Source organism: Eretmochelys imbricata, chromosome 6 (assembly GCF_965152235.1).
Source record: "Eretmochelys imbricata isolate rEreImb1 chromosome 6, rEreImb1.hap1, whole genome shotgun sequence".
Lineage (NCBI taxonomy): Eukaryota > Metazoa > Chordata > Testudines > Cheloniidae > Eretmochelys > Eretmochelys imbricata.
Window position 1 is genome coordinate 33,021,101 of NC_135577.1, and position 20,712 is coordinate 33,041,812.

Here is a 20,712-nt window from a genome sequence, read left to right on the forward strand (position 1 = left end):
GTGTTTTGATGAATACCGTACTACCTAAATTCTACTATTGTATACAACTGGGGCTTTAGCTTGAAATGCTGATTGTGACATCGGGTGTCCTCCTTAGGTGGCACTCTGAAATTCAGTTCTCTACTAATCCTCTACCAGTTTCATACCTTTTGTCACTGTTACAGAGCTAGCTGTATTTCTGATCCCCTTCTGGCCTCTCTGTATGCTGCCCCTCAGATCTTGTGTTTACACTTACCCTGGGGTGGAATTCTCCAGTTCTCCCAAAGCTATCCTATCCTGTATTTTAGCTGCTCTTACTCATTAGGTCCAACTGAAATCAGGCACCTGCAGTGATTTGCTTCAGGAGTCTGTGACCAGTGGTATACAATGATCAGACAGCCTTCTTAAAACAAAAGTAGTATTTGTTTTAGCAGTGGGAACAAAGCTTTTAGAGGTAAAAGGGTTAAACTGATCTGCACATGTCTTACCTAAAGGATTACTGTCCTATCGAACACCCCAGTGGAGTGTTCTCTCATTTTCATGTCTCCCAAACTGTGACCTTTTCCTCTCTTCAGTGTTCCTTTTTAAACCTGCCAGAGTTGTTTTCATCCCCTGTATTAACTGACCTTTTCCCTCTCCTGGTTCAAAGTAGTTTTGTAGGTTAGCTATCGAGAGGAGGCACAACTGTCAAAGCTAATGATCCTGGCATTGTCCTTAATTCTCAAGTGCTTGTGTAGAGATCGTTTATCTAGAGCCATTCTTTGTCAGGAAGGAAAACAGTCTCCTCCTGTATTAAACCAATAATAGTCCTACAGAAAACACTCTGATAACCAGGCCCAGATACAGCGTTTATAAATTATTACAGAGCAGCTCCACATCAGTCACATCTTTATTCCCAGTCTCCTCCCACCTTTACCTTTTTGTGAACCTTCTAACATTCCCAGGGCCTGTTGCAGTCTCTAGGATGTCAAGAAAAAACATGGGCCTATTGTTGACACTGCCAAGGTCTATAATAACTTTCTTTGTTCTGTTAAAGTCAAAGGCAAACTGGAAGTTGGGAGTAGAAATTAGGTCTAGAACCTGGGAAAGTGTAAGGGATAGAGGACTTGGGGCACCTAGATTGGAAGCCAAGAGCATTTTAGAATCTGATGAGGGGTGGGGGGGAGGACCAGGGGAAGTCAGTGGAAGGAACATGCACATGCGTTCACTGCCAAAAAAGTGGGGGGGTTTCAATGTAAAATCCTAGTGGAGACAAGGTGCCTGTAGTTTTTGACCTCTAGATAGCTAGTCAAGATGAACCCTGGGTTGAGGATACGCTGTTGATCTCAAATAGCTGCACTGAGGCAAAAACTTACTGCCATGTTTCCACTACAGCTGTACATTGAGATAGCTATCTTGATGTAAAAAAGCCACACTTCTTTTGTTTTGTTGACACTGTGAAGGCATCATGTTAGTAGCATAACAGGGCTGCAGGAGATAATTGGTGTAAGGCATATTGGAATCCATCTGGCTGCATTGGGCTCATGGCTTTGCCCCTCATTATTCACTCCCTGCACGTGGGAGCATGCTAAATGCCCTGATCTTACCTTTTTGTAATTGTTCTCACAGACACAACCGATTATACAACACCGTTTTTAATGAGCTTTGTAAACTTCAGTCTTTTACATTTTGCTTGGTCAGGTCAGAGAGAGATGCTATTACCATGGGCCAGATGCAGTCAAATGTCTGTTCTGTGGCTATGTGCTGATTCTCCCACCATCTTTCCCCTGAACATGTGGGAACATACAAAGATTCCAGTGCCATTAGTTTGCACCATGCAGGATACTGAAGATGGTACACTACATGCCTTTTGTTTTGTAGGTGGTTTTTTTAAGTTACTGCTATTTCAGTGGCAGAATCTGTGCCCTGCTGCCTATGAAGGGACTTACACTGAGATAAAACTTCTGCTAAGATAATAAGGCCTTGTACTGCAAGGCCCAACGGACATGGAGGTGGGGAATACTTTTCCTCTCTGCTCCGTTTCCAGTGGTGGTGAGTCATTTCCTGAAGCTGTCTTAGCACTAGCAATCCTTCAGGAAACATCCTGTCTTCTCTCTCCACACCCTCCATTTTTATCACTCCCCTTAGTGCTGCAGACAACTCAGCTTCCAAGAGAGAAGGGTACTGACAAATTTCCCTGGTTGTATTGTTTGCATAGTTGGTATCAGGCAACAGAACACCTGATGATGGTGTCTGGAAATGATTATAAGAAATCTCTCTAGCATCATTATTCTGTCAACTACCTTTGCAAGGGAAAAGGGCAAGAATGAGTTCTAAAAAAGAGTTTGCATCGCCAATGCTTATTTGGCACTCTTCTGAAGTCAGCGGACTAGTCTGATGAATGACTGAATAACAGTGACTGATGTCCCAAGTAAGCCTTCTTAATTCTTATAGTTGGTCCTGTGGACTAGACTTGTAAAATCTTTCAGTTAAGTATCACTTGACATTTTCTAAGGCAGATTTTTTTTTTGTTTTTGAGACCAGATATAGCAAATGATTCAGAACTTTCAAAACCTGTAACTTTTGAAATCTGTCTTTCCAAAACAGCTAGTATAAACCCTCAGATTTGAGAGAAAATTCATTACCTAGCCCCAAACCTCTGGCATGTTTGTGGAAATGACTTTCTGTGGATTTGGGGATTAGGGAGACAAAAATAGGTTTAGTACAGAAAGCATGTTTTGGCTTACACTGGGGAATGGTTACAACCTCTCAATCTATTTTAGTATAAATATACAAAATGAACTTAGTGCTGGGGAAAGATCTGGAATGACTGCTTTAGCAATTGAAGTAATGTGTCCAGAGAACAAGTGTAGCATGAGACTCTCATACACTTTTAATTATAGATGAACTATAAATTTAATGCAGACTAGCTGGTTCATGAAACTTACATGCTGTGGTGATGCTTAATTAGCCATATCAGATTTTTTCCCCTCAGAAGTGAAGGAAATCTTGGAAATTAAAAGCAATATTGTATTAGCAAAAGACTTTAAGGTGGCATAGTTACATTGCTGCGGTGCAGCCTTAACTCTTGCTTTTAACTCAGCACATAGGTGCAACACAACTCAGCTGTTTGTTGTTTTTTCTTAACTGTGTAATTTGCAATTGCAATAAGTATACTACTTGTTATAGACACTTGTACCATTACAAGATGTGCAGTGGTGCTCATAGAATCTGAACTCCTGCATTTCCTGAATTTGCTTTTGTCTTTGCAGTTCGAGCCCTTTTATGTGTTTAACTGTATAAAACAGACTTCTGTAAGTGTTTTGATGTAATCAGGAATGCTACTCAGTTGTTTGCTACTCAGTTTTTATGGCAGCCTGCCCTTTTAAAGACCTTTGCTACTTCAGGTAAGCAACTACAGCAGTTGCATCCTCTTCCCCTTCAAAACAAATAGAAAATGTCACATTGCATTGAAGTTAAATCAGCTGATTTATCTGGAAGGCTAATGGGCAAAAATGTTGTTTAACCCATTGTGTCTTGAAGACTGTTTCCTCGGCTACAGAACTCCCATATGCTAGATGGATTTCTCAGGGACGCGTACTTCTGTACTCTCCAGTCAATTTACCTTTGCTGAAAATTCAGACAATATTATGCCTTGCTCAGATTCTTTATCCCAGTTAGTGTCTTGCCTGTACCTTTAAAAACTAAGGTGTCAGGATAAAGGTCTGGGTTACATGTCAAGAGTTCGCCATGTTCACAGCCACTTGAGGTCAGTTCAGATGCTGGAGCACAAAGGTGGCCAGAAGCTATGAACTTCCAGCCCTAGCCACCAGAGGGCACATTAGTCATATGCATACTGATATATTGCAACAAGGTATGCAGTTTAATTTTATTCTCTGGAACAAACTATGGTATGCATCAAAGTTTAAAATTTGAATTACTTAGCCAGATACATTCCTCCAGCACCTCAAACCCACTTCCAGGCCTCCTCTGCTTGTCATAAGGAGACCTGAAACAGCTTGGGAGAGGATGTCTGAGACAAGCATGAAACCTGAAACCAGCCTTGAAAATTTGCCTGTGCTATTCCCCCATGCCCACCACATTTTATTGAGCAGCAGGCATGGAGCAAGGACTGGCTTGCTCTGGGTTGACCCTGAGGTTCCAGCACAGTCAACATATGTAGTTGAGGTCCAAGTCTCACTGGCAGGTGCTGACATCATGGAACCCTCAATTCAATGCCCAGAATCCCAAGTCTCTCCAGGTTGATAGAATTTGGTATGATCCCAATGTACTGGAGGTTGACCTTGTTCGTTGCTGAGTTTTTAATACTGATAGCATTTTGTGGAAGCCTAGTGGATTTTTGTCAAAGCTGGAGGTTTTTAACCAAATATTCAGGACCATGAATTCTGCCAGGCTGCGTGGGTTGTGATTCAGTTTCCACCCTCACAGCCTTGGGAGCAACAGTCCCCATTCACCTTGCAATACCATAATTTTGGAAAGGATTGCTCCATGTGCCAGTAGCGTTACTTCAGGCAACCACTTTGCTGGATTTCTTCATGGAATCTGGATTTGATTATGTTGCAGGTCCAGAGAGTTGACATACTCATTCATCTGCCCAGAGGTATTTCATAGAGTGCATATATCATTTAAATTTTTTTTTTTTAAAATTTGGTTTGGAGTCTTTTTCCCAAGGCTCTTGACCTCTTGGAGTCCGCTTGTGGTGATCACCTGTACCATACACCTGAGAAGAGGACATTTCCCATAGCAGTAACTACAGCCCATGGAGTTGGTGAGCTACAGATCAGATGTCCAGTCCTCTCTAAACTATAGTTCATATGGGAAATGTGATTGGGTCAGTCATTGCCCTCAGATACTCATTTTCAGTTTCAAGTAATCTGTTTCCATTTCCTGTTTCCATTTCAAAGAGCCCTGTAACCTGCTTGTATTTTCCCCAGTCTCTTGTATACCCTTCAGATTTGCCAGATGTTCATTCGCCTGGATATTAAAAGTATTCAGCTAATTTGAAGACTATATCCATTGGTGGCTATTTATCTTTTTCATGGAACCTGCAAAGTTGTTGCTTGAAGCTTTATATGTATTTTGCAATGAGATGTGGGAGGATATTATGGTTGCTTCCAATATACTCTTGACCTGCAGTCTATAGTCGATACTTGTTTTGGGTGGTTTTGCAGTCCTTGTTCACTAGAAGACATACCATTTTCCTGTGGTATGCTAATCTTTTACAAGTGTGAATATGCAGAGGCCACTCAGAAGCTTTACCAATAGCTATTGTTCTTAGCAAGTTAAATCTACATAGTCACACTCCCTGCCTACTTTCTCCTTTGCAGTCTTGGGTAAAGAATTCCAAAAGTAGGAGTGGCCCCCCTCAGGTCCACCCCCTTTTCTATAACTCCCAAATCCACTGTGGGCAGGGAAAGTGGCCCCATGGGACACTCCTCACTAGAAAAATTCCACTACTTGATGCCGGGGTCTTATGTTCCACAAGTGTGAATATTCAGAGGCAATGCTATAGAGGAACTAACATGTTAAGCAACCTCTTTTCTCCCTCAGCAACCTCTTTTCTTCCTCTGAATAGGGAACAGCCAGGTTCACAGGATCATGAGGCAGCATTGATTGTCTTTTATATACAGTAACTCCTCGCTTAATGTTGCAGTTACATACCTGAAAAATGTGACTTTAAGCGAAAAGATGTTAAGCAAATCCAGTTTCCCCATAAGAATTAATGTAAATAGTGGGGTTAGGTTCCAGGGAAATTTTTTTCACCAGACAAAAGACTTTATACATACCTATCTTTATAATCATGTGTACAGACACACACAGTATAAGTTTTAAACAAACAATTTAATACTGGTACACAGCGATGATGATTGTGAAGCCTGGTTGAGGTGGTGAAGTCAGAGGGTGGGATATTTCCCAGGGAATGCCTTACTGCTAAATGATGAACTAGCAATCAGCTGAGCCCTCAAGGGTTAACCCATTGTTGTTAATACAGCCTCACACTCTACAAAGCAGTAGGCAGGGCTATCCCTCCCCATACGCAAAGTACGCAGCTGTGCAGGGCTCCAGGAAATTTGGCGCACCACATTTCCTGGTACCCTGCCCAGTTGCCTACTTTGCGTATGGGGAAGGACAGCCCTGCATCTTCCCTATGGCCCCTGCCCCTGTTGTGCCCCAGCCCCGTCCCCACTCTACCCCTTCCCAAAAGCCCCCTACCCTGCTCTGCCCCACTCCCCTGAGGACTGCAGCAGGGCCGGGCCTGCACTCACTGGTGGCAGGAAGTGCAGAAACCTGGTCCCAGCAGTGCTACTGGTGAGTGCTGGGGGGTGGTTACCTGCCCGCCCGCAGAGGCCTAGCTAGCTCCAACAGGTTGCTCTCCAGCAAACAGTGGACAAAGGAGGTAGCTGCCAAATGACACAAGGGAGCATTGCGCAACTTTAAACGAGCATGTTCCCTAATCGATCAGCAACATAACCAAACGACGTTAACTGGGACAACTTTAAGTGAGGAGTTACTGTAGTGAAATCATTCTTTCTGGTTCATGAAAACTTTGCATTACTAGTGTGTGTTACTCAGTTTGGAAAAAATTTTGTTTCAGAAGAACTGTTTTGTGGGAACCTTCCCGGACCTTGGCTTCCCCCTCTGTTTTATAAAAAAACACTTCCATAGCTGCCCTGTCAGCAGTCCTGGCACCCACAGCACTTTAAGAAGTCCCGAGATTTTCATGGTAGTCCTTGAAGGCTGAGAGAGTAGCCCAAATATCTGAGATTTCAGGCCAAAAGGCTGAAGGTAAGCAGGTGTGCTCCCCATCCCAAAAGAAAGCAATAGGAATAGTAGCTAGGATTCAACCTTTTCTCTGACATGATTGTTAGTCACATTGCTATGTAAGATTTTTTTTAGAAGTACTGTTTCACAGCTTTCAAACATTTAGTTTCTAAGGTTCAGTCATTAAATTTTGGCAAATGGCAGAAAGTATAAAAATATATTCTAGAGTATGCAGAGGAAACCTACTTAATCCAACGCTTTCACATTGGGTTGCGTCCAAACTGGTGTTTAAAAATTCCACAGGGATTAACTACTATACTCCCAATAAAAATTACTGGACTAGAGCTAGTATATTGTGACTTATGACTACAAGGCCATGAGATCATTATGTAGATAAGGTGTCTTGCTGACTGTAATTGGGTAGTCTTAGCTTTTAATTCCATAGCTGTGAGCAGTCCTGTCACTGAAATGGGATTGGATTTTTTGTACTTAATTTTAAACAAATGGATAGGTATAGAAAGCAATTGAAAAATCTTATGCCATTTGGTTCACCTTTTGTGTAGCTTAGAGAGAGCGTACAAAATCTAAATACATGCTGTTCTTTAAAAAGCCTCTTGACAACCAGGGTGAAATCCTGGCCACCATTGAAGTCAGTTGGAGTTTTGCTGTTGAGTTCAATAGGGTCAGAACTTCACCCTTGATGTATTATGCTGGAAAAAAATTCTTACATTTTTGACTTAATTGGTGTCTGCAAAAGATAGATTGAGTCCTAAAATGTTCAAGCAGACTGTATTTTAGATAGCTTGTCTCTTTGGGTGCCTGAGTCTGCCCTTGTAGGGTGATAAATAGTTGAAAATCTTGATTTGACTTGTTTGCAACCAGTTGCTAATTACTTAAAATGGCTGGTGACCACTCAAAATAATACTGTAAAGGGGAACTTATGATCTGCTATACTATCTGTAGGTTTCCAAGATCAGGGTTCTTTCTATCATCCAGCACTTGACTTGCACCTTTCTGAAGCGTGGTGAGATTAACCATTCTCTCAGCCACTGACCTCCCTCAAGTTGAGGTGCAGCACTTCTGAGTAGTGCAGCTGGAAAGAGCCATTCTGGCCAATGCCTGTTCACATGGGGTGCAGTGGTGGTGGGAGGGAAGATCTAAGGGCTTGTCCATGCTGTTTTGTACCAATTAATGATGTGTGTTCAGAAACCAACATCTGTTAAATCTTTGCAGCCCCTAGTATGACTGGTTATCCCAAACTGGTTAAGTTCTTATAGTGGTATTGCTTATTTTGGTAAGTTTACTCCTTCTTGATAGTATGCTTAGAGGGAGAGGATTTTAGTGGCTGTTGCCTTTCAGGGAAGGGGAGTGGGAGCTGGCATTGTGGTGCTTCCCGGAGATACCCAGCATTGTGAGGTGCCTTGCTACCACTTGCTCTTAGTGTGAGGACTTGTCTGTACCTGCCACGGGCCAGTTCCCTGACTCCATTGGTCATGAGCAACATAAGCACTTCTTTCTAGGCCTGGGCAGGTCCTGTGCGTTTGCTGTCGTTAGCAGTGGGCAGAGTCCAACCACCCAGAATCTCCCTGGGGTATCTAGCCCCTATTCCACCGGACATTTGCAGTATTCACAGATTCGCTGCTTCCAAAGAAGCAGTATACCACAGCTGACCAGTTTCATCTCAGACCACTTTTGACACACCGCACTTAGCTATGTTTATAGTGAAAACAAGAGAAAGTTTAACAGAGATTCAAGTGACTGCATGTAAAAGTATTGCAAACAAATGGTCAGTGATAAAATAAAATCGTAAGATACATTCTAGAACCAAGATTTGTCACTAGATACTTTCTTGTCTACAGAGCAGTGCTTACCCAAAGTCCTTCTGTCGTTTTACAGTCAGGCTTGACTGTGACCCCTCTGTTCATGACCAGTCACGATGTCAGCTTGCCTCTTCAGTAAATGATCCCGGGTGTCTGTTTTCACCCCCAGATATATCAGAACAATTCTTTTTCTTTATTCATGAACAAAATGTCCCCTGCTGGTGGTTTTTTCCTGTATATTCCTTTTTGTAGATTTCACAATCTCTTTAATCAGTATCTGGCTCAGTATACAAATAGACATACATTGTGTGAGACAGACAAGCATCTGTTATCTCCTGCCTGAAACAAACCTGTCCAAGACATGTCATCACCTCGTTATCTGCCTAAAGAACATAATTTTCAGTACAGATACAACTCCTTAATATTATCTGAACATGCATTTTGCAGTGATTATGACGACTCGTGGACTACTGACTCTCGGTAGATACTTCACGTCTCCCTTCAGTGAAGTATTATGCATATTCGGATCCACTGGATCCCTATAAAACCCGGTACACCTCCCATGCCCACTGCCAGTAGGCACAAGGGCACCCTGGGTCACAGGCTCTTGTGCTCTTCTCCATCAACCTTTTTCGCAAATAAAAGGCACTTCATAAAGTGTTTGTTCGTTAGGGGTCATCTTGATACCATTAAACCAGAGGATGCTGTTCAAATCCTTTCCCCAAAACATCTTGTGAGAATGAGTTTGTGGCAGTTCCTAGATGCTGAAAAGGCACTCAAGGTCTCTCTAAATAGGAGGATAAAGACTTTTTTTTGTTAGAGAAAGCAAAAAGAGCAGAAGCAAGCAAACTTAGATCTGGTTGGTGACTTTTTGTTCTGTGTTGCATCCCTGAAATGAATGAGCTCACAATTCTTTAGAGTTTCCTCCAGTATGGTTCACAGATATATCTTGAGTAAAGAGCTGAGGGAATATTGTCCCCTTACATGGGGCCTTGGAGCTGTCTACTATTACCTTTTACTTTTTGTATCTGTAATTGCCAGATACTCAGTTCTTAGTTTCTAAGACCAGAGGGGACCACTGTGATCTAGTTTTGTGCATAACACAGGCCATAAAACTTCCCTGAAATAATTCCAGTTTCAACTAAAATTCGGTAGTCCCTTAATGCCACCTTTTTATTTGTTAAGAGAACTTACGACTTGTGAGATTCCTTATAGGTTGTGGGGCCTCAGGGTGCAGAAAAAACCTATTGTGTAGTATCCCTGCTTCTCTGGTTCATAAATTCAGAATCTCTCATACATTTTTGTTCTTATTCCCACATGTTGGAGAGGGTTTTAAATAATGTCAACTGTATTTATGGAGGCGAAATTTGTGGTTCCTTCAGTGGCTTGTATTCCTTCATATTTCTTTACAAGCTTCAAGTGAACAATGGAGGGATAGGTGGTGTTCGTGAGCTGTAAAACTGTTTCTGTTGCATCAATAAAAGCTTGAATAGCACACTGGTAGTCCTGAATTAATTTTAGTTGTGGAAATAGTTAAGAACAGAAGAGCTATTAGGTAATTACTAATTTTCTGTAATTATTGTAAACCATACTCTTGGCCTTTAGTTATATTTTGAACTTACCTAGAGTTCTTGATTTTAATTTCTAATGGTTAACTAGAATGAAGCTATCTATTTATGGCTGCCTCCTTTTCTTCCTGATTGAAATCTAAAATTGCCTTTTGTGAAGGTAGCGGTGGGTATGCTTTTTTAGCAACTGAATTGCAGTATAGGCTGTCATGATTTTGTGCAAAACAGTCACAGATTCAACTGCTTTGTCTGTAACACTAATACATCAGTGTCAGTTCCTTTCACTTTTCTAACACTAAAATATATGAGCGTTTACTGTATAGTCCATTATAGGCATCTGTACCGAAGAATCTTAAAGAAAAATCGATTTAGAGAATCTCCTACTGAGACTTGAAACAGTGTTTCCACAAAAAACAATTTGTTCTTACCTCTAGCTTTGTCGAATATAGTATTAATAAGAGCTTTCTTCTAAACTCACCTTTCTCATTCTGCTTGATTTTTACAATGAAGTTATCCAATAGCTTGTTGCCTTGGAACATATTTATCATAAATACATCACTGTACTTAACTGTAAGATAAAGAGATGAGGGGTTGCAATGAAAGAAACTCTTAACCTGAATGATGACAGGTTTCAGAGTAGCAGCTCTCCTTACAGTGTGTGTGATAACACCCATTTTTTCATGTTCTATGTGTATATAAATCCCCTCACTGTATTTTCCACTGAATGCATCCAGTGAAGTGAGCTGTAGCTCACGAAAGCTTATGCTCAAATATATGTTGATAGCGCTGTGATGCATCTTTTCAGGGAATTAGCAGCTCCTATTTTAAATTTTACTGCTAAAAAGAGTGCCTCTTAAGGGAAAGCAAGGCCTTGCCTACATTAGGGAAATGTACACTATTAAACTACTGTATATTGATATAGCTATACATGTGCAAACTTCCATAATCTAGACAAAATATAGTTTGGAGACATCCCAATTTACAGGTAAGCTAACCTAGTATTTGCATGTGCTTTTACTTCTTTGAGCTCAGTACTGAACAATATGGTATTTAAGATGCTGACTTGAATTGCAAACTCTTGTGAGCTTCTATTCAAATGTCAAGCTTCTGTTTCAGAATTTGACAGGCATCTAATGGTATAATAACTACAAACTCTGATCTTTTTTTGAGCTGTGTATGGGGAGGGGGGAGACTTGCCTCCTGAAAGAGGGAAGAAAATACTTATTTAGAGGATTTGGTATTATCTTTTCTGTCTTTAGAAACTCTGTTGGAAGCTCTTTTCAGATTTGACTCTGATTTGAATAGTTTTTTTCTATTTAACTCTTTAGAATATTTCTTTTGCCCTGCTTTATGGATATAAATTGTAATACTTGCTTTAAATTACACTATGATATGTTGGAGGTGTTCATTTTTATATTGTATTTGACTAAATGATAAGCCAGTAATTTGATTTATTTACATAGTAAAGTTGCATCTAAAAATGTGTATTTAAAAAAAATAAAAATCTTTCCCTTTTTCTTTTCTCTTAAAATTTATTTCCCAGTATGTAGTCCAGCTAGACTTTTCTCACTGTCATAGTCCTAAAATTGAATATCCACTTCTTTAAACTTGCCTGGCTTTTGCAAAGTACAAAGCTGAGACAGCTTTGGTACTATCTTATTTTTGTGGCCTTACATGAATTTGTGGTATGGAAACTATAGATGTGGCAGACTTGATTATATAGGTGATGTTTCTGTTGAATGCTCTAAATATCTTGACATCCATGACAGTGCTCAAAACCAGGAACATTTTAACGTATGCAAAGTAAAAATACCAAATCCTTCAATTCTTGCAGATTTCTGATATAATTATGTTGTGACTTTATTTTGAAACGACCCACGAATCTGTTACTTTGTTTGAAATGTGTTTATTTCATTTGTTCAGGAAGGATATAACATACTTTTTGCTTAATTTGACAGCTTAGATATGAGAGATTGCATAGTTTTTTTTGCAAGAGCTCTGGTTGTTTTTGTGTGTTTAGTGTTGTATTAATGACCACTAATATTCATGACTTTACGAAGTAGTTTAGCAGGTGCAGAATGTATTTAACTTTATAATGATCCATTAGTTTCAAAGGAATTCGAAGTGCATATAATCAGACACACATCAAATAACACTAAACAAGTGGCTTGCTACAAACATATTGCACAGGATGCTTTTGCCAGGCTGCTGGTTTTAAAGGAAACTAGTACTTGTTCAGCATATGATCCAACATTTATCTCAACTGAGTCAGTTGACTTTGGGGGTAGAAACTACTCCAAATATACAAGAGAGATTGTATAGTGGTGAATACAGTTGGTGACATGCTACAATGCTGTAATTATAGGTGGAACTGAAGGTGGTGCCTACAGTTAAGGTTGACTAATGGCCATGTTATAAGACCCAGTTTTCAATTGGCTCGTAGTTATGTCAAACTTTAACAATTATGGCTGAAATTTTCCTTGCTGGGCGTCTGCCTGAGACTTGACTTATTTTAAAATTTCAGTCAAAACTGAGGTTATGGGGAAATGAGTATCAGTTTGCTTGTGTTAAAAATTCTTACCACCATTTTGCCGACAAGCTCTAATAACTCCAGGATTCTGGTCAGGGGCTCAAAATTTGGGAAGGGGCTGCGTTTATGTCAGATGTACCTTTTGCTGTCTCCTTAGAAGTACCAAAATTTGACAGTTATGGCTCTCCAAAAGTTTTGTTAGCATGTGCTGACAGCCTGTTTCAAAGTTTATAAACCTCTGAAAATGACCCACTCAAATGAAAAAGCTTGGGCAACCACAACTATAAGTGGAGCATATAGGAACGCTGATAAATACTTCTGCTAAGTACTGTATTATAAAACGGAGTTAGTGGTAGCTGGTAAATATGTTAACGGTCTTTTTTATGGGTGTATGTAAATCTTGCATCGGTCACTCATGGTTACCGCTGGAGCGAAGTCCAAAATGGACATACCATTACACAAAGTGATGTAGTTGTAGCTTCTGAGGGACATAGTCAAGTACAGGGTAACAATCTGATCTGAAGTCTTTTGGCAGATCAACAAGGAAACTAGCACAGTAAACTCTTCATGCATTTTGAATCTGGCAGTCTGTTTCCATATCTCTTTGCATGCATGTGCACCCGCCCCTCTCTAGTTAACCTCCTTAAATGAATATCCTTTTTGTACACTGTTAATAACTCATAAGATATTGAATATTTGGATATGCCAGTCTGATTTTTCTGTATGCTCATGAGGCACTAGTAGTGACATGGCTTGATACTTTGTCCCCGGGGGTGGGAGAAGAGGGGGAAATTGCTAATATTCAGTACAGAGGGATGAGAGGAGATGGAGCTAGGAACTTGTGAGTGGTTGTGGGAGATGTGTATTGTAATGTTTTGGAAATGTATGTACGTTGCTCAACCGACAACTTAAACATAATTTGTAATTCCAAGTTTAGTAAATTGTTTTCCCTGCCCTGAAGAGATTGCATTATTTTATGTTGTGAAATCTAGACACAGCCCAATAATTTGGAATGGAAGGGTAATGAGATTTGTTGGAGGAGGAAGAAAGAAGGGATGATTTATTGTTGGATGAATGGAAAATTTTATTCCAAACCCCAAGTGCCTTAAGTTCCATTGACTTTCGATAGGCATGGTTTCCTAAGTGATGTAAGTGCTTTTGACTATTTCTCCATAAGGAAGAGAGAACAAAGGTGCTTATTGGAGATGGCTTGAATTGTATAGAGCAGCATGACAAAAGGAACAAGGTGAAAATGGGAGAGAAACTAAAGTAGTAATGTGAAAGGATTGGGAAGAAATGAGAAGATGATGGGGAGGCAAAACTACATGAGACCTTAAAGCAGAGCAGAATGAATTTGATAACTTCCTTAAATTTAAGGGATTAAAAAAGGGATATATGCATGTGGAAGGGATTTCAATAGTTTTATTGTACTCGTTAGGAGGCAATTCCACTTGGAATTACTTTATTGCCCTTGTTCAGAATGTGGAGGGAACAGAACTGTGGTGGATACATTTCAATGGATAGTTGATATCTACAGCAAAAAGTGATTAAATTACAATGCATACACTGATCTCTGGGCAGTTAAAACCATTTTCTTGTATGTTTCTGATTTCCTTACTTTTACGATAAAGCATCAGACAATTGTAGCAGGGGTTGCAAATTAAATATATCTGACTTTCTCTAGGGTCCATGATAAGATTGCTTTTATACATTAGAACAGCAGGAAGTACTGTAAACTGAGGAAGTGGCTGTGATTGCATAGCAACACTGAGTCTGCCTTGAATTAGAGCTTCAGAAGAATGGAAAGAATGGCTTTACTGTTACTACTGCAAAGGAAAATTATATTCTTTAGGGATTTATGTGAATGTGGGATGACAATTGGACTACAGTATACAACACTCAAAACAAGAAATTCTGGTTTCTAACTGCAATTTAAATGTTATAATTGGCTGGTAAGATGCCAAGTCAAAACAATTTTAATGGCTTTCTTTCAGTAGCTGTCCTTCCATGGTACAATCCTTTGTTTTTGCAGATTCTGTGATCTTTGTTAGCGACTGATACTTGTAATTCTAGTGCTTAAGATATCTTTTCTTCTCATCTCCTCCTTTTCGTATTCCCTATAACCACATGGGATGTCTGGGCTTACTTCTCTCGGCAACACCCACAGCACTTACTTCAAACCCTTCCCTCTAAGCAGGTTTCTGAGCCTAGGTTCAAGCCTGAGTGGGAACATTTACACTGCTTTGGTTTAGCCCCATAGAGCTAATTGACACAGGCTTGCACTGCCTTTTTTTTTTTTTTTTTGCAATATAGATGTACATACCCATAATGAAATTAGACAAGAAATGTGTTTCAGAATTTTGGTGTGTGCAGATTCTGTGATGTGGAGAGTCTGATTTGGATGACATACTTCTGAGTTTTTTTCGTTTGTTGAGTGCAGAAAACAGTTTGATAGACTGCAAAATATTTAACTGATTGCATTAAACATTGTATTGTATGTATGTGTCTTGTGCACATGCATAAATTCTGTTTTTCTATAGTCCTACTTTGTCACGGATTATGATCCGACAATTGAGGACTCCTACACCAAACAGTGTGTGATAGATGAGAAAGCAGCACGGTTGGACAGTAAGTTTGTTTTGTTTTTAAAAAGCATAATTAAATATTGATGGTCTGTAACTGTTATTTATTTGAACTTGAATTTTAAGAGGGTGGTACTGGATCAAATTGTATTGTGCTAAGTATTTTGATGATGCTTTCATGATTACCTGATTAAAAACTTCTACTCTAGTCTTAATTGCATATTCATTGACTATCAAAGAGCTAATCAAACTTAAAGCTTTCTTTAAATTCACACTAAGCCTAAATGCCTAATGTTAATGTGTCTGCAACTAAATAAATAGCTTCTCCGTTTTTGAGCACCTGCAGCTTCTATTCTCTAAAGATATCCTCTGCATTAGGAGCCTTATTCTTGGGCCTTACTTTCTTAGTACAAGGCTACCAGAACTTCCTTAACTCTTATGAGCAGTGGTTCTGGGATACAATGTACTGGCTGCCATGTTTGCCACCCATGCAGAGTATAAATGCTGCCCTCCAAATATTCGAGTGAGATCCCTCTTGTTAACATTGATTTAAGACTCCCATCTAGGTATGCTCAACAGCTATTTTTACCTGGCGAACTGGTCAAAGGGAGACGAGTGTTTTTGTTTCTTGAGGTCTGGTTCATGCCAGACTTAATGCTTATGACTGGGCCACTGCCCTGAAGAGTCAAAAAACCTTGAGTTAGGAATCCCACCAGCATCTTGCTAAGTTCCAGGAGTAAGATTCTTGCAATATATCTTCACTGGAAGAAAAACTACAGAAGTAATTTTCCATGTGCCGGGGAAGGTCATAGTTTATAAAATAACATCCCTTTTAAAAATGAAGCTGTTGTGCTCCAACTGTTTCAGGAGGAAAAGTTTCACAAACTAGGAGCATAAAGTATAGTAATTAGTTTTTCCTACTTCTGTTCAGTTCTGGATACAGCAGGACAAGAAGAATTTGGAGCTATGCGAGAACAGTATATGAGGACTGGGGAGGGCTTTCTTCTGGTCTTCTCAGTCACTGATAGAGGAAGGTAAGCCTGAAATCAACTATGAAAGCATGTGCTAGTACTCCATCTGATAAATTTCTGTTTGCTGTGTCAGTTTCTACTAGAATAACCACCTGTGGTACTTGTTGCAAGCACAAACTTTTGCCATTGCTTCTTGGGTTTAAGTGGCTAATTAATATTCTCTCAAATTGTAGTAAAGAGGGAGTGGGGGTAATATGGCTAGACAAAATTAAACTGTTAATTGTCTACATCAGTGGTTCTCAACCTTTCCAGACTACTGTTTCCCTTTCAGGAGGCTGATTTGTCTTGTGTACCCGAAACTTCACCTAACTTAAAAATTACTTGTTTATGAAAACAGACATAAAAATACAAAAGTGTCACAGCTGATGCTGTTACTGAAAAATTGCTTGCTTTCTCAGTTTTACCATATGATTTTAAAATAAATCACGACCCCTAAGTTGAGAAACATTGACATAGAGCAGTATAAACAAGTCACTGTAAGACATTTAAGTTTTTGTACTGACTTTTAGTGCTTTTCATGTAGCCTCTAGTAAAGTTAGGCAAATATGTAGATGATTTGGTGTGCCCCCCTGGAAGACCTCTGTGTACCCTCAGAGGTACACGTACCCTTGGTTAAGAACCACTGATCTACACTGTATTTCAGTTTCATTAAAGCACCTACCCTATGCTATAAGTGACTTTAAACTATAAATAGGAAAACAAGAGCGGGGGTTGGGGGGAAGGGAACCAAATGCTGCATCAAGACCAAAATACCTCCCCCAAATATTAACTGAAACTTCTAAAGCTGGCTTAGCATGTCATGCCAGGCTTATTGAGCAGTTCTTGGTAAGGGCATGTGATATCCATGCTTGGTGTCCTTCATTGATTGCAGTGGTAGCTTTTTGTTTTGGTCCGCTCTTTCTCCTTTCCTTTTCCCTGAAGCAGCTCTGTTCTCTTTGCTTCGCTCCTCAGCCCCTCTGGGCACACTTCACCCTGCCAGCTCAGAGTTGCTGTGCCTGGTGTTACGATGCTTGCTGCTCTTTCCTAGCAGACAGCAAACCCAACAATTAATTGACTTGGATAGCACTTCCACTTTTCTTCTATTTCTGGGCAACAGGATTATCCCCAATTTGATGGGTTTTTATAATTTAAATGCAAAGGTTTAAAATGTTAAAAATAGCTGTAGAGGCTTTGTTGGGAAGATCAGTTGGCTTTCTTGGATGCTATCTGAAATTTTGGCCTCAATAGTCATGTATGGAATGGATACAGTGTATTTTTGGCTAGCAATTTCAAACTTCGGTGCCTAGAATTAAGAGCCTAAATCGTATTTGAAATTTATTTAAAAAATATTGTCCTATATGCTTTGAGTGTGAGAATAAAATCTGTATCTTTCCTAGCTATCTGGAAACTAGCAAAAGGTTCTTGCTGCCTAAACACAACCTTCTTCTGTCTTAAGTGGGAGTGCCTTTTTCAATTTATGTATACGCATAGCTGATATTAATATTGAGTTGCTGTTCAGTGAAGAAAATAGACACCTGTAAAGTTGCATCAACCCTACCCTTAGGTTAAGCAGGGCATGCTCCATTACAACTCTCTAAAAGATCAGAATAGGTCCTATAGATTACACAGTCCTGACCTGTGTTACGAATCCTTGTAATTGTATGAACTAGCTCAGTGGTTCCCTAATCATAGAGCCATGGTGACCCAGGATGAAACAGTATTTTATTTTAGGACAATTTTGCATGACACCATAGATGAAGAACCCATGAACTAGTACATGCAAATCTTCCTTACTTTTCTTTTTCAGTTTTGAAGAAATCTACAAATTTCAAAGGCAGATACTTAGAGTGAAAGACCGTGATGAGTTTCCTATGATTCTAGTTGGTAACAAAGCAGATCTGGATCATCAAAGACAGGTAAAATCTTGGCACTATTGTATATCAAGAATCCTAATTCTTTGTTTATGGTTTTTATAGAAATTGTTGTCCAGAAGGTTAACTTCAAATTAATAATTGGAGCAAATGACTTTTTCACGAAATATTTGTAATTAATCATAATGGAAGAGAAATACAGGAAATTCGACATTAGCTATAGTTGAGGTTTTTAATGTTTCTCTTTACGGAGAACTGTTTCTGGATCAAAATAAACTTTTTTTTGATACAGCAGCTTCTCTTATTGACTCTTGGAAGTGAGGCTGAGGCTAAATTTATTGAGAGATCTTAGGCATAAGTATGTCTAATTCTCCTGCTCTTAAAATTTTCCATAATATTATTCATCAAATTGGCTTGTGCCAAGCAGAAAATTCTGTCACTAAAAGGTATGGTGGTTACTCTAAAAGTTTTACTCGGAGTGCATTCCTTATTGTCAAAGCAACAGTCATTTTGTGTATAACTGAATTATATACATATGAAGCAGATTATGCAGCCAATGGTATGTTTTAAAGTCTGGAGGTACGCAACAGAATTAGTGTAGCCCATATTAAATGGATTGAAAACTGTCTAACTGCTAAATTGTGAAAAAGTAATTGGGAGCAGTTATCAGATATTTTCTAGTGGGGTCATGGAGGTATCTATTCTTGGCCCAGTGCTATTCAATATCTTACTATTGGTGTGGAAGAATATATAAAATCATTGCTGGTAAAATTTGCAGATGACTCTAAAAATTAATGGAAGGGTAAATAACAGGGACAGGTTAACTGTATGCAGACCAAACTGGATCACTTGCTAAGAGGTTTATGCATTGGGACAGCATGCGTTTTAATACAGCCAAATGCAAGGTCATACATTTAGGACCTTAGAATGAACATAATACAACATGGGGGACAATATCTTGGAATGTAGTGACACTGAAAAGGACTTAAGGTAATGGTAGATAATCAGTTGAACATGCACTCGCTATGCAATTCTTTAAGTGAGAGAGTGAATGCAATCCTTGGATATATAAGCAGAGAAATATCAAGTAGGAGTCAGGGGAGGAGGTGGTATTTTTCTGTATATGTTGGCGAGACCATTACTAGAATACTATGTCCAGTTCTGGTGTTGATGTTTTAAAAAAGATGTAGAAAAATCTGGGAAGGGCTCAAGAATGTCTTTGGGTTTGGAAAACATGCCTTAAAATGAGACTAAAGAAGCTCAATCTACTTAGTTTATCAAAGAGAAGTTTAGGAGGTGACTTGATCAGTGTCTATGAGCACCTATGTGGGGAAGGGATTTCTGATAGACCGCTCTTCAATCGAGCAGAAAAATGTACCAGAAATTTTCCACGGTTTGGACTGAAGCAAGACAAATTCAGGCTAGAAGTGAGGTGCAACTTATAGCAAAAAATTAAAGCTAGACCATAGTCCCTTCTAGCTGCAAAAATCTATGAAACTATAAACTTTTCTATCACTTTGAGTGCTTTAGAGGTTTGAAAGTACTTCTATAAACCTTCAAAATGTCACTTCTAACTTGGTTTTGGTGGCAGAGAATTCCTAATCTCTCATGTCTGTAAGCACTTTATGCTATTTTATATTTGGTGCTTTAGCTACAGCTGAACACTTTGTGGTTCACATAAAATGTATAACAATGTTGATATTTAAGAGTAACACCATTGGTATCTGAGGTAGTATCTATTCAGGTGAAAGGGCACTTCATGCATCACAGACATACTATTTTGTGTTCTCTGCGCTCAGGCAGACATCAGCGCCTCAGCTGTTCTGTTTACATTTCCAAAGTAGTCTTTGCCATCATAACTTTCTGGTTCACATAAAATAGTTTGATTATGTTAATTGATTGTAGATAGTAGTGTGGACCCTTGCCACTTCCAGCATTGTGTATTTGATAATATCCTTATTCATTTTAGCCTCAGTATCTTTGGCTTTTGGCTTACACAATCAGGCTTTCCTGTTCTACTCAGCTTTGCTTTGGTACTATCAATACTTCAAGGTCTTAAAATAAACTCATTAGCTTTGATTGTGCTTATTTTTCCTGCATCTTCATACAGTGGGTACTATTGAAATACTATGCAGAGACAGAGTTTTGAGAATCTAATGACAGTTCTGTAAGAGAACACAAAATTTAACTTTTTAGCTGCTGTTCCATAATCTGTTGGTGAAATCAAGACCACAGTGTGTGTGTGTGTTTTTAATTGATGGAGAGGGTATGAGGGTACGTTACCAAGCCCTGTAACATATTGACTTCCTGGGCAGTGCAATGGAGTTAAACACTGTGGGCACTTGCCACAGGTCTGTAGTGTAGTGTGATTTACAAATATAATGTCCACATTGGCTGCATGTTGAAGGAAAAAAATACTATGAGTTACAAAGGGATATACAAACATAAACCACAAAATGCCCCGTGAGGTAAGTAATGAGATTTCAGCAGTATTACTGGATCCTTCAATAGTTTTGGGAGTTCCAAGGCAGCCTTATATATGCTTAATTATATTCCTGGCCCTTTTGTCATTATTTCTAGGCATTTGGAT

The 20,712-nt window shown here is 39.4% G+C and overlaps 1 protein-coding gene across 1 annotated transcript in view; it reads left to right on the forward strand.

Moving 5' to 3' along the window:
* RRAS2 (RAS related 2) overlaps positions 1–20,712 on the forward strand; it is an 83,293-nt gene that overhangs the window by 39,220 nt on the left and 23,361 nt on the right. Inside the window, exons 2-4 of the mRNA XM_077818381.1 lie at positions 15,200–15,287; positions 16,173–16,275; positions 18,059–18,167. Coding sequence (XP_077674507.1) covers positions 15,200–15,287; positions 16,173–16,275; positions 18,059–18,167 — 300 coding nt within the window. The remainder of the gene's footprint in view (positions 1–15,199; positions 15,288–16,172; positions 16,276–18,058; positions 18,168–20,712) is intronic.